This window comes from Mesoplodon bidens, assembly GCF_964165515.1.
Source record: "Mesoplodon bidens genome assembly, chromosome: 1".
NCBI lineage: Eukaryota > Metazoa > Chordata > Mammalia > Artiodactyla > Ziphiidae > Mesoplodon > Mesoplodon bidens.
Genome location: NC_138176.1, coordinates 28,342,896 through 28,355,954, shown reverse-complemented (window position 1 = coordinate 28,355,954; position 13,059 = coordinate 28,342,896). Strand labels below are relative to the sequence as shown.

The 13,059-nt window shown below is 34.5% G+C and overlaps 1 protein-coding gene across 11 annotated transcripts in view; it reads left to right on the top strand.

The window, feature by feature from the left end:
• BTRC (beta-transducin repeat containing E3 ubiquitin protein ligase) overlaps positions 1 to 13,059 on the top strand; it is a 191,760-nt gene that overhangs the window by 96,623 nt on the left and 82,078 nt on the right. For 8 of the 11 annotated variants that reach the window (XM_081222502.1, XM_081222500.1, XM_081222493.1 and 5 more), the window contains one exon: positions 4,634 to 4,711. The exons of the other annotated variants lie outside the window; for them this stretch is intronic. In XM_081222502.1, coding sequence (XP_081078628.1) covers positions 4,634 to 4,711 — 78 coding nt within the window. The remainder of the gene's footprint in view (positions 1 to 4,633; positions 4,712 to 13,059) is intronic. 11 annotated transcript variants of the gene reach the window in all.

Below are 13,059 nucleotides of genomic sequence, written 5' to 3'. Positions count from 1 at the left end.
CATTGATACGATGTTATTAGTTCATCCATAGACTTGTTTCATATTTTTCCAATAATGTCCTTTATACAAACCTTATGTCATAATACCCACTCAGTAATACCCACTTAATAATTACCCATCAAGAACAGATAAAGGGTGGGGAGGAAAAAAATTGTGGATATAGGCTAGGTAGTTATTACTCATCCTGTTAGGCTCAGCTCACTTATTTTTCATTGTATAATTCAGTGCAGAGGAGTTTACCATCAATTTTGTTTCAGCCCCTCCCCCCCAATAACCTCAGATCACAAACTGCATTCAGTTACATCTCTTTAGTTTTCTTTAACCTGAAAGCAGTTCCTTATGACCTTGACATTTTTTTAAGTACAGACTAGTAATTTTATAAGATGTCCCTTAATTTGGGCTAGTCTGTTGTTTTCTCATGATCAGATTGAGGTTATGTGTTTTGAGCAGGATGACCTCAGAAGTAATAATGTGTTCTTCTCAGTATATCATATCAAGAGGCACATAAGGTTAAGGTGGTATCTACCAGATCTCTCCACTGTGAGGCTACTGTTTTTTTCTTTTGTAATTATTAAGTATATTATGGAGAAATATTTTGAGATTATGTAACTCTCCTGTTATTTGTCACCCACTAATTTGTGTGATTAGTCTTACTTGCATCTTTTAGTTACCCTTAAGTAGAACTTACTGGACATAATGTAGCTTGATGACCCAGGACAGTTGTGAACGTTGCTTATTGGGATGCATCATAGTTGAAGATACAAGGAATAACTGTGCTACTGAGCTCTCCTGGGTGATGTTGGAGAGCACAGGCTTTGAGAACCTGTTGAGGTGACTATTAGGTATACACAGCTATTTCATCATTCCCGTCCACCCTCGACTGTAGAGCTATTAATTTCTTATTCACTGGCTTTCTGGCTCTCCTCTTCACTATTAGTAGGGTACCTTACTCCTTGCTCCTGATATCATGACTGTTTAATGTCCCTGCTCCTATTTTATGCAAGAGAGTTGAATTTTTTGTATTGATTTGTATCTCATGGTGGATGGTCCAGTAAAAGTAAAAAATGAGTAAAAAGAAGTTGGGAAAAAAGAGTAAAAAATGCTGGGTTAATCTATCTAAAAAGAACTAGTTATAACAATGTTTTTCTCTTTTTCGTTTTTGTTAATGTTGAGTTACTTTTAAAAAAAAAAACAATGCAATATATAATATATATATCCTTTGCCCTGATGGGGTGGAGAAGGGAAAGGAGCTCCTCTACAGCTCTATGTTCTGCTCTCAGGTAGTAATTATCCTTTAGCTCCCTTCATCTTTTAATACCTTAGACATTCTTATAATACCCACTCAATAGTTTACTATCTAAATCAGATAAAATAGAGGGTCAGAAGCAAGAAAATTATTGATGTGGGCTAGATAGCCACTACTCATCCTCTTAGGTTCAGATCACTGTTTTTCACTACGTAATTTAGTATAGAGAGTTTGCCGTCAATTTTTTTCCATCCCAAGCACCTGTAGAGTAAAAATGTGATTTATAACGTCTTCAGTATAACAAACTTCCACCAAAAAGTAATTAGGCTTCCAACTTTATTATAATGACATTTTTTAAAAAAATTAATTTTGAAATATAGGACCTTACATTGAATTAAACAGGTTTAGGTGATCTGAAATGGTATTTTATTTAAAGGAGGGTGTAGAACTTCATGGTCTGGGAAATAGTTACTTGCAAATTATAAGTTTAAAATTGAATACTGGCTTAATTGAATACAGTTAAAATTGAATATTGGCTTAAGTTTTTATTGTATAAGACATTTAATTTTAGCATTTAAAACATTTGATCTGTACTTTTTTTTTTTAAGAAAAGTTAAATATACAATTGATTTTATGGGTTTAATGTTGACCTTTCCTTCCTTTTATTCTCTTATAATGGCGTATATTGCTAGTTTCCTTATCTGGAATGCTTTATTTTATTTTACTTTAGTTTATTTTTATTTTTAAATTTTTTTGGCCACACAACATGGCTTCCTAATTCCCCTACCAGGGATGGAACCTGGGCCCTCGGCAGTGAAAGCATGGCGTCCCAACCACTGGACTGCCAGGGAATTCCCTGGGATGCTTTATAGTCATGAACTCAACTATATCTCTCCTTCATTTTTCTGTAGATAGTCTACATTCCTTTTTTCCCCAAAACAGAGAGAAAAAGCAGAATTCTAAAGTTATTGAGCCTCTATCCCTTACTTGTAACATAGCATTTTTTCTTCTTCTTTGTCCCTAAAATTGACCTTTAATTTAAAGTGATCATTACAAATGTAAAATTATCAAGTTAAACCTCATAAAAGATTTCTGCCCAAAAGAACCTTAATGTACTGACCTGTCAAGGTGACAGACAAGGCACACAGATGTTAGCCACAGAGGGCCTTTTGATACTATATGTATGCTATTTATCCTTTAATATCTTTTAAAATATAATATTTGATACAAAGCAAAAGATTCATAATATCTAAATTTAAAACAGTTATGATCCTATATTCTAATAATGATTTCATACTGAAGTTTTTCAGATAAACTCATATGTTGGATATAATTTCTGGATCTAAAAGTAACTCCTCAGAATGTGATGAATATATGTAATGTAATGAGTAAATCAGCTGCAAATTCTAAAATGTTAACATTACACATGGAACTGTGGAAAATAGAGCCCAAATAATGTGTACTTGGATTTTCTGTATTTTGTCTTGCAGAGAGTGATTTACATGTGTTACCAGATTTTTTAAAATTATTTTTTAATGTGATAAAATACACATAACATAAAATTTATCACCTTTAACATTTTAAAGTGTACAGTTCAGTGGTATTAAATACATTCATAATGTTGTGCAACCATCACCCCCATCCATCTCCATAACTTTTCATCTCATAAAACTGCAACACTCTACCCATTAAACCATAACTCCCCATCCCTCCCTTTTCCCAGCCCCTGGTAACCAACATTCTACTTTCTGTCTCTATGACTTTGACCACTCTTAAGTGTCTTATATAAGTGGAATCATACTGCATTTATCTTTTTGTGACTGGCTTATTTCACTTAGCATAATGTCTTCAAGGTTCATCCATGTTGTGGTTTGTGTCAGAATATCCTTCCTTTTTAAGGCTGAAGATTATTGCATTGTATGTATATACCACATTTTGCCTATCCATTCATCCCTCAGTGTACACTTAGACTGCTTACACGTTTTAGCTGTTGTGGATAGTGCTGCTATGAACACAGACATAAAAATATCTCTTTGAGGGCTTCCCTGGTGGCGTGGTCGTTGAGAGTGCGCCTGTCGATGCAGGGGACGCGGGTTTGTGCCCCGGTCCGGGAAGATCCCACATGCCGCGGAGCGGCTGGGCCTGTGAGCCATGGCCGCTGAGCCTGTGCGTCCGGAGCCTGTGCTCCGCAACGGGAGAGGCCACAGTGAGAGGCCCGCGTACCGAAAAAAAATCTCTTTGAGACTCTGCTTTCAGTTTTTTTGAGTATGTACCCAGAATTGGAATTGTTGGATCATATAGTAATTCCTTTTTTAATTCTTTGAGGAACCATACTGTTTCCCATAGCTGATGTACCATTTTACATTCCCACCAAAGGTGCACAAGGGTTACAATTTCTCAGCATCCTCATCAATGCCTGTTATTTCCTGTTTTTTGTTTTTGATAGTAGCCTGCCTAATGAACATGAAGTACCTTGTAGTTCTGCTGTTCATTTCTGAAATGATTAGTGATGTTGACCATCCTTTCATGTGCTTGGTGGTCATTTGTTTATCTTCTTGGATAAATGTCTATTCAAGTTCTTTGCCCATTTTTTAATCAGGTTGTTCTGTTTTTTTGTTGCTGAGTTTTTACAACTTCTCTCTGTATTCTGGATGTTAATCCTTTATCAATAAATGATTTGCAAAATTTTTTCCCATTTTGTGGGTTGGCTTTTACTCTGTTGATATTTAGAACTGTGAACTTGCTTGCAGTTGAATTGTTATTTCCCTCTTTTTAAGTATTTAAAAATCTCACTGACGTTTTAGGGCCTTCTAGCTGCTGTTTGAAGTATAATGGCAAGAGTGGACTCTAATCTTAAACTACTGATAAATTTTATTGCTTTGAGCTAACTAAGCACTATGCTCTTTTTAATAAAGAAAAGAAAACCAAATCAGAGAAAAGAGGAAGAGAAATAACTAATTGTTTTTAGGATCCAGACATGAGAACTTGGACCAATCAAACATTTACTATGGTTTAAAACTAATAATTTAAAAGAGAAGGCAATAATCCTGGTCTAAGTTGTTATCAGCTAAGTATAGACTGGAGCTTTCTTGTGTCCAGTGCCAAAGAACAATAAACTAGACATAATGAATATGATCTGCTAGGCAGTGCTTAAATATAGATGAAATACTTTTCTACCTAGATCCCTACCTATATTTATTTATATACATGGGCATATGTTTTCCTTTACATAAGTGTATGTCTGTATGTATATAAATCTTCAAATGAACAAATGCATAAATATACACGGTATTCTAGCTTACAGAATTAAAAATGTAATTCAGTTTACTCCCACAGAATAAGATTGAAGATAATGAGAACTGAATTAAAGCTTACTTTCTTTCACAGAATTCCTCAGAGAGAGAAGACTGTAATAATGGCGAACCCCCTAGGAAGATAATACCAGAGAAGAATTCACTTAGACAGGTATGAAATTCAGTCTTACTTAAAAAGCTACCAACAACAAAATAAAAGACAGGAAACCCTCAATTTGCCATTTGTTAAGTACTGGAGCTTAAATTAAGAGTACTCTGAAGTTGGTCTGGCTCTAGCCATCAATTTCAGTCAGTTACATTGTTTTCCCAATCATTTAAAAAATATCCTAGGTATACAAGTACAGGGCAGTCAATTGTTTATGTGTAGTGAAAACAAAATCAAAGAAAAGCTTCCTTGGAAAAATAACTTGAAGTGCATCTTAAGTGCAGGTAGTAGAATGGTCCTCTTTAAACCTTACTTTTCTATTAAGATTTTTCATACATTAAAAAATAATAATAATCAAAAGAGATCTACCTATGATGAAGTTAGCTCCTTTTAGTCTAAGCAATATTTGTTTGCTTTTTCTAGAAGTAAAGGCCATTATTAATGACAACTTTAAAATAATTTTTACTCACCACGGTGCCCCCACTCCTCAAACTTTCTCTTTGAAAGTTCAGTTCCATGGTGCTCTGTTTTTAAAAATTAAAATGTTCAAAAACATTTAGTCAAAAAATTGGCTCTTCTCACTGCCTGTAGCAACCTCTAACATCTTCCATCCCTCGCTGGCAACAAAAACAAGTTCTTACAGTATTGCCAGCAGTAGTAAAAATAATTTTATTTTACTTGCACTTACGGCATTATTCTAAGAAAAAGAAGAAGAGATTAAATATTTGTTGAGCACCTACCATGAACCTGATACTTACTTTACTTCACTCTCACAATAACCCTGTAAAGTTGCTAGATATGATTTCCATTTTATAGATGAAGAAAATGGAGGCTGAGAGAGATTCGATGACTTGTTTATTTAGCAAGTCAGTGATTTGAAACCCAGATCGCAGTGTTGCCAAAGCATTTCTACTTCTGTCTTCTAACTCTATAGGTTGTAGACAGTGTTAATTTAGGGGAAAAGTAGTTGAAATTGTGACACTCATTTTTTATTTACTATATGTTAAAACATTTTTGGATGGGCAAAATTTCTTTTATAAAAATAATTGTGTGGTAAGTAGAATTGAATCAGTTCAGGAAGCTTTGTTAAATAGCCAAAAGATCAGGGATTGATATTGTTCAGTTAGAGCATTAACTATTTGGAGATAAACACCTAATCTATAAATCTAAATATATAGGACAAAATTGAATTAAGATAAATCTGGAGGTGGAAACACTCTGCCCCACTATACAGAAACAACTGTCAGAAAACAATGACATGACAAAAAGTTTTGGCAACTTTATTTAAGCTAACAAACGAATTTTCACTCTGCAAAGTTATAAATTAATTTTAATAGGCTGATCCAGATGGTCCATTTGGAAAATGGATAGGCTGATCTGTTGAAAATTAAACTAAATTTATCTCTCTCATACTTCAAACTGAAGCAAGAGAGAGAATCGTGCCTATTAAGTCCAGCACATACAGATGGACCAGCAGGTCACACATGGGACTAATCTGATTCATTTAAAAAATAAATGCATACATTATTGAATCATTTTATACTTGCAAGATCTGTTGTGTGCAGTATTTGAAATAATGTTTTTTTCATTGCTTTTTTAGCAGGTTCTCTTTACCCCCTCTGCTTTAATATAACAACCGTTTTTGGGTTTGTTTTTGTTTGTCCTCCTAGTGCTCCAAACTGATTTTTCTAATATCTGTCATTCAGTGTTGAGATCCAAGCTCTGGAGATTAATTAGGTCATGAGGCTTTTCCTCCTCCTTTCTTTGTAAAGGGTTTTATCTCCATTCTCTTTGTGAAGAGCATGAACTCAATGTTCTTGGAAAGAGAAATGGCCTTTAGAAATGGGGAAGTAGGAGATCCTCCTGGGGCACTCGGAGTCTTTTAGCTTCTGGGTGTTTTAACAGCCCCATGAATGCAGATTTGTAAATTTATTGCAGTGCCATCTGGTTTTTTGCTCGAACCAGATTACTGTTGGCTTGTGTCTGTCTATTGTGGTGGTCACTCCCTAGGAGCTTGCCCTCTCAGTCTTAGGGATGAATGATGAATAGCAGGGGTCAATAGAAGTGGGTCACAGGGCAGCTGTCCAGGATTGCCCTGAACTTGATTACACCACCGCCAAGTTTTTTAATGTAGGATGTAGTATATAAGCTGTTTAAACTCCCTCTTTTCGCCAGTGCATATGACAATAATGAAGTGCCATTTGCTCCCCCCACCCCACCTTTAGTCAAGTTATTATAGATAAAAAGATGTCAAAGCTGCCTTTTACCTAGTGTTGATGTAGGTAGGATTTGCATCATGTGGGCCAGTCCCTTGAGATTCTTTTGCAGACTATTTCTAATGGGGTTTCAGGAACTCTTTCACCACTGATTTTAAAATGCCAAGTTATGTTCTAATAAATTTAGTGTTGTTTTAAACTAATTTTAGAGCTTATATATATTATTCTAAAGTATAGTTTTACCATTGTTGATAGGATATGACCACTGCCTGTTAAAACTTGGAGTTATTTAACTACTGGAGGAGCTGAAAGAAGTATTATCATTACAGTCTTACAGACATTAAAAGGGTAAAAGGGAATATTACAAATAACTTTAAGCCAAAAATTTGGCTTCTTCCATGATATGGACGAATTCCTTGAAAAACACAACTTACTGAAACCAAAACAAGGTGAAACAAAATTTGAATAGCCATATGTCTATTAAAAAAATTGAATTATTAAAAGGCCCATATGGTTTCCTGGTGAACTCTATCAAACGTTTAAGGAATAAATAACACCAAAATAGAAAATAGAGAAGGAAAGAACACTCCCTGACTTGTATTATGAGTTTACCATAACCATAATTCCAAAACTTGACAAAGACCTAGCAGAAAAAAACTATTGAAGGAGAAAGTCACGAGACATTACTCCCTGTGTCACCAAGTCATTTTGTATACCTGCTTTTCCATTTCATTTCCAACATCAGAAGGCAGTAGAGGTCAGGGTGGGGGAAAGTAATGCAATGTATTCTTTAAATTTTCTAAGTTTTTGAATAATCTTCTGACATCTTGGCATTAAGTGTAAACTTTTATTTAAAGGACGTACAAAGTAGCTACAGTTTTCTTTTTACTTTTATTCCTAGAATGTGAAGCCAAGAAAACCATAGCAAATGTGTTCATAGCTTTTATTCATATCTGCAAACAAGGGCAAAGGCCTGAGAGGATACATGAAAGTACTCATTACTTTTTGAAAACATAACCTTACAACATGCAACTCCTTCTTTGCTTCACATTGGTGCTAATAGGATCTGTCAACCCTGCCTTTCTCTGTAATTGAGTAAATTGTGACCTCTGTCTAATCCTTCTCCCATCCCCCATTCCCTTTGTGTATGTGTCCACTTACCATCCTGAGAACGTGGGTAGTGATAAATAAAGCATTGAGTAGTGCTCTCTCAACTCTTTGAAAGCAGCGTGATGCCAGCCCTCTAGTTATATTTCTTTAAGTGTTTACGTTTTTCTGTATTCTTTCTCTTGTGTAGCTGGAACCCTGGGGATGCAAAGCCATGAGAGAGGCCAAGAAGCTAACAAAGTAGCTGTCTCCCTTGTTAGCTTGTTCCTTTATTCTTTAAAAACAAGATAAAAACCATCTGGCTCAGGGCATTACATTTTCCTCCCCCATGCACCTCTATAGATGGAGACTTCACCTGCAGTGAGGGTTTACATTGATTAGGGAGGGAGCAGTAATTCAAGCTTCCATCCTCTTCAAGGATACTTTGCAGTCTTTAAAGGTGCTGACCCACTGAGTTAAACTGTCAAGGGAGGATAAAAAAGTATCTTCATCCCAGGAGGTAACAGCTGCTAGGTTTTCAACACCTTGCATGCTGCTGGAAAAATGTCACAATTGTCAGCTGAAAGAAAAATGACTCTGTTGTCATCTTCTGTTAATGACTGGGCCTTATAAAAGGAACTACATAAGCCTTTTAGAAGGAATAAGTAGCTGTTTTCCTTTCCTACCACCTTCCCCCACCTCTCCCCCAGATTCCTATGTTGTTCTAAACATTACCTTGGAGTAGATGCACAAAAAACAGCGGTGAAGAACTTAAAAGTTAAAACAACCCCGTGTAAGCATGGAGGTCTGATTGGCATAGCTCCTTTATACAGTTGGCTGAGTAGGAGGAACAGGCACATCACTGACACAGAAAATGACATTATCGTGTGTATTAACAAAACAACAACAACAAAAAGTCATTCATAAGCCAGTGAACTGAGAGAAAACATACTGTATTTCTGCTCTTTGGAGGACAATTTGTTTTCAAGCAGCATCCAGATGGGTAAATACCACGACATTTCTTTTTTCAAGAGAGCCACTTCTTTTCTTCCTTTAAAAAAAAGGGGGGAGAGAAACTCATTGAATTTACTTCCTTTCATAGCTCTGTAATGTTTGTATATAATGGCATTTCCCTTCTTTCTGATTTGATTGATGAGGGTAAAAGGTTTAATGAAGTCCCTGATATCAGGCAGACAGGTTTTTTTCCTATTTGTTTTAGGTTAGTCATTTTAATTGTATTGAGTAATTAGAAGGTACACACAGCCAAGGGAGCTTTGTTCTGATAATTGCTCAAGAAAATCCATTCCCTATCTGCCTTTGCTTTGTGTTAAGACATTTCTCCCCCTAGTGGCAATAGTTAGCACTTTGTCTTGGCAGTAGGCAAGGTGTAATTGCAATATGACAAACTATGCTTCAGGGACTATCTTGTAAATACTTCAGTTTAGGGTTTGGCATTATTTCATTATATATGTGTGTTTTTTCCCCCTAAGAAACTTCCTACCTCTTTTTTTTTTCCTGAAGTGCTTTGGGCTTTGGATGGGAAAAAATTGCCTGAAATGTTTATTAAAAAAACAAACAAACAGTAGTGCATCCTGGGTAATGTTTTGCAGCTTGACTTAATTTTAGTCATCTGTTTTAATTACCTATTTATAAAAATGCTTTTGCATTTGTAGACATTATTTAATACTTTGGAAGAAGCACCTCATTTGAAATAAATAAATAAATTGTACTTATTTTAAATAGTCCATATAAAAGACCTTAAAGGTAATTAATGTAGGTCCCTTAAGTAAGACAAAAATGATCTTTCCAAGTCTGATGAAGTGATTTGTTTATTTAACTTCCCACTTTGGCTGAATCCTTCAGAGTCTAATAACTTTTTTTTTTTATGTTTTTTGCAATTTGTGTCTAGCTACAAAAACCCTTCTTCAAAAACAAGCAATTTAATAACCAGCTTTCTTAAAATTACTTTGAGGAAGGAAGACTGTATAGGGGGTTGGTGTTTTGTTTTATTTTTATTTCAGTGTAATCATTCTTTGATAAATTGTGTAATTGCTGACTTAGTAGAAAAACTATTATTGAACTCCTGGGTTGTAATGACCATAAAAAGTGTATTTTCATATAGAGACTTGAGATATTGTGCATAAATTATAAAGGAAACAGCTTATATGTTGGTTGAAGTCCATATGGGCCTAATTTATTTTGTGTTCAGTGCTTAATCTGGATGTACCATTAAAAAGGTGGGAGGGGCTATTGTATCCAGTTGTGTGAATCCTTAAAAAATCTGCCCTAAGAGCAACATGGAATGAGATCAGATACAACTTTGCATCTATTGAATGAGATTTGGTAGCATCATTGTGGCATTTTTTAAAGCCCAGTTCCACCTTTCCTAGATGTCACTTTTTAGTTTGCTTTTTTATCCCACATTCTTGCTGGGGACTTGATTTGATGTTTTTATTTTATATATAAAATATATATAAAATATATATATAATCTGAATCTCATTATATATATATAGAATATACAGAATATATATATTCTATATGTTATATATATAGTATATATAAATATTATATAATATATATTCTATATATTCTCTCTCTCTCTCTCTCTCTCTCTCTCTCTCTCTCTATATATATATATATATATATATATATATATATATATATATATAATCTGAAGGTCCCTGTGTACCCCTCCCCACCCCCTAATTACTAACCATTTTCATTACAACTGTATCTTGTTTTGCTGTAGGGCTGCTGAACAGATTTCTTAAGCAACTTTTTGCAAGGTTAAAAGAATGCAGGTAACAAGTTTGTGTCATTTTAAATATATACCTTCTAGTAAATAAGGAGAAGTCTGGCAGTCAATCCCTTTTAGTGTGTTATATGTTTCACCTGACAACTAAACCTTCTATTGATTAGCCATTACTTTGTTAGATAATCCTATGTCATTGAATCCCTTGTAAAAAATTAAACTCTTTAAAATGTTTTACCCTAGCAGCAGTGTGAAAATTGAAAACTTGTTCAGAATTACAGCCTGCTTTCACAAAGAAGGTAGTTTTCAGCAAGGCATCTTACTGGTTTATGCTTATGTGCTTTATATGCAATATAAAAACATATTAAAGTACTGTAACGCAAAATTCTCTGTCTCTGGTTTAGCAATGAAGCTACCTTTTCAGATGTTGCCTGGGTACAGAACCTATTTTGCCTGTGGCTCTTATACTCACTAGTTTATTTAGCTGGAAGGAGTCTAATAATAGTAAAATACTGAATGTAAAATATTTGATTCTTTAGAAAGCCTTTTTATTTCAGAGTGGTCTAAGGACTGTGATCAGTTTTGGTTTACTAATCTAGGTGACTTCCTTTGGGGAAAAAGAAGATCATATACCCATTTTACAGATGGAATGTCTAGAAAATAAAAACCTATATATATCCTTACTCTAGAAACTCCCGCAGGTCCCCTAATGTTCCCCTGAGTGTGTTATACTCATTTCTGAGGGGAAAAGGAATTTTGGAGGAAAAATTAGTTTTCTACCTGCCATGACTATTTTATTCAGAAAAATAAAATAACATTTTTATTAATTAACTGGACAGACCTCTAATACTTTATCCCCTAAATATTAACTGCAGACTTTTATATTTTCATTGAAATAAAGTTTTCATACAGTGAATTATATAGATATTAATTGCATAAGTCAATAAATTTTTGATGTCTTTCCAATTGTGTAACCACCACCCCAATCAAGCTATAGGACATTTTCATTACCCAGGAAAGTTCCCTTGTTCTCCTTCCCAGTTTCCCCACCAACAATGAATCAATCAAACATTGATCAGATTCCTGTCATAGATTAGTTTCGCCTTTCTTGAATTTTATGTAATAGAATCATCCATGTTGGGGGTCTCACTATCACTCAGCATAATGCTTATGAGATTCATCTATACTTCTGTGTTTATCAGTGGTTTATTCTCTTTTATTGTACAGTAAATTCCATTGAATAAATATACAGTTTGTTTTCCATTCTTTTGATGGACACTTGAGCTATTTCCGTTTTTATAAATGAAGTTGCTGTGAATGCTCTTTAAGCTTTTTTGGTGAGCATGTGTTAAATACTTTTTCACGTGCTTTTTGACAATTCACATATTTTCTTTTGCGAAGTATCTGTTTTTTTGCCATTAAAAAAATTGCATTGTCTGCCTTATTATTGAGTTCTAGGTAGTCCTCTGTCAGATATGTGTTCTGAATATTTTCTCACAGTCTGTATCTTGCCTGTTTATTCATGGTGTGTTTTGATGAAAAGTATCTAATTTTTGAATGAAGTCCAATCAACCCTTACCCCATGATTATGAAGATATTCTAGGTTTTGTTCTATTGATAGAAGCTTTATAAGTTTTAGCTTTTACCTTGAAGTCTGATCCATTTCAAATTAATTCTTAAGTGTACTGTGAAGTAGAGTTTGGGGCTCATTATTTTCCCCATGCTTTTTTTTGACTGAAAATTTTTAAGATAGTTTATTTATTTTTTCCTGCAGTTTATTGTTAACATTTTATTGTGCTTATTTTCTGATTGTTTGGTTGGCTAGTATTTGTTTGCTCATTTATTATTTATATTTTTTTATTGAAGTATAGTTGATGTATCATATGTTACAGGTGTACATTATAGTGATTCACAGTTTCTAAAGGTTATACTACATTTATAGTTATTATAAAATATTGGCTATATTCTCTGTGTTGTACAATCCCCATACTTTTTTATTCAGTTGTTTTGGAACCATCGTTGAAAAGGCTTTCCTTTCCTCCATTGAACTACATGGGTGCCTTTGTCAAAAATCAGTTGGCTGTACAAGTGTAGTCTATTTCCGAACCTCCTGGAAAAGAGGCTGCTTGCTGCTGTATGCAGAGCAAAGGGTAACAGTGGCTGAGGCACTGACCAACTCCTACTTCATGTCCCTGCATGACACAGAAGATGAGCTCAAAGTCCTCTATTTTTTTTAGAGGTGCCTATCCTTGTACCAAATATTACACTGTCTTGATTGTTGTAATTTTAATAATTCTT